Here is a 1,495-nt window from a genome sequence, read left to right as displayed (position 1 = left end):
ATGGGGAGCATGGTGGTGGTATGGGGGAGGGGGCGCTGGGCAGTGGCGGCAATGTTGAATGCCCACTGATGCTCTCGTTCGAGATGCCAGATGGTGGTGCAAAGTGTGAGTGGGACAATGAGGGCGAGGGTGAGGATGGAGAAGAGTGTGGTGAGGAGGAGGCCCAGAAGGGCTAGGAGAAGGAGGTGGGGGTGCTCATCGACAACAGCAAGGGTGACGGTGGTGAGGGGAGTGACTTGGTTCACCACTAAGTAGATCAGTAAAGGGTGTGGGGGTGAGTTCTATAGGGGACATTACTTGTACACCGTTGTTGGCCCAGTTGAGAGCTTGTTTGGCGATGGGGGTATTGATGGGGGTGGGGTTACGTTCAAGATTGATCTTGAAGGTGTATGTCTCCTTGATAAAGAAGACGGCAAGAACGAGGATGAGGATGAGGAGGGCAATAAAGAACCAACTGAGGATGAGAAGAGTGACGAGGAGGGTTGTGGAGGCCATTGGAGATGGCGAGTGGGGTCAGTTCTTATAAAGAGTCACCCTTTGTTTGGCTGCAGGAAGTCTGCCAAAGCATCTTTGGCATGTGAAAGCTTGGCTTTCGGCAGCCAGGAGTCATCCGAGGGCGGGTATCCTTTCCATCACACCCAGTACAGCGTTCATTTGCCAACTGTCTTTGAATCAATGATATGTTCAATTTTGAACTCTTCCTGGTTCTTGATTAGTTCCGGTGGAGGCCGGAGATAATTCTTTCCATGCATTGTTGTTTCCAAATAAGGATAGAGTAATCCTGCGTGGAACACAGGGTGAATCTTCTATTTAGGTGGTAAATTCAGCCGATAAATTGTTATGCGCAAATTCTGCTAATGGCAGGTGACTGGTCCAGTCAGTTGCTCGGTGATTGCAAAAGATCTGAAGATACAATTCCAAGTCTTGGTTGACATGTTCTGACTGTCCATCAGTTTGAGGGTGGAACGCGCTAGAGATGTTCTGTTTGATGCCTAATGTAGTGCATAATTCCCTGAACATTCATGATGCAAATTGGGGTCCTCTGTCAGAGATCGCTTTGACAGGTAGTCCAAATCGTCGGAATACATGGTTCTGATACAGGGTGGCAGTTTTGGATGCTGTGACTGTCTTGTTGCAGGGTATGAATACCAAACCCTTGGTACAATCGTGATCACTTACTACCAAACAACTGTCAAAGCCATTGCTCTGAGGTAGGTCCGTGATAAAGTCCATAGCGATGGATTGGAATGGAAGGTGATGTTCCGTTGAGATGGGTACTAGATCTGGTGAGTTCCTATGTATGATGACCTTGTTTTCTTGGCAAGTTGCGCAGCCAGTGACGTATTCACTGACGTCACGTGCGAGAGTGGGCCACCAATAGGTTCTTTGGAGGATCTCTTGTGTTTTGTATCATCCCGGGTGTCCTGTGGTAGGGGAGTCATGAGCTTGTTAAGGGACCTAACGACTGAGGATCAGGAGTTCAACTGCTAAACTG

At 48.8% G+C, this 1,495-nt stretch overlaps 1 protein-coding gene across 1 annotated transcript; it reads right to left on the bottom strand.

Annotated features, from left to right (window-relative positions):
- Nucleotides 1-172: 172 nt before the first annotated feature.
- Nucleotides 173-495, bottom strand: FIBRA_09181 (uncharacterized protein; the record flags this gene model as incomplete). The annotated part of the gene is made up of 2 exons (XM_012321504.1): nucleotides 173-235; nucleotides 298-495. 2 exons carry the CDS (start codon nucleotides 493-495, stop codon nucleotides 173-175), a joined length of 261 nt encoding a protein of 86 aa, XP_012176894.1.
- Nucleotides 496-1,495: the final 1,000 nt, after the last annotated feature.

The sequence above is a fragment of the Fibroporia radiculosa genome (genome assembly GCF_000313525.1).
Source record: "Fibroporia radiculosa TFFH 294 genomic supercontigs, scaffold13023, whole genome shotgun sequence".
Classification (NCBI taxonomy): Eukaryota; Fungi; Basidiomycota; class Agaricomycetes; order Polyporales; family Fibroporiaceae; genus Fibroporia; species Fibroporia radiculosa.
This window is presented reverse-complemented; position numbering and strand designations above follow the sequence as displayed.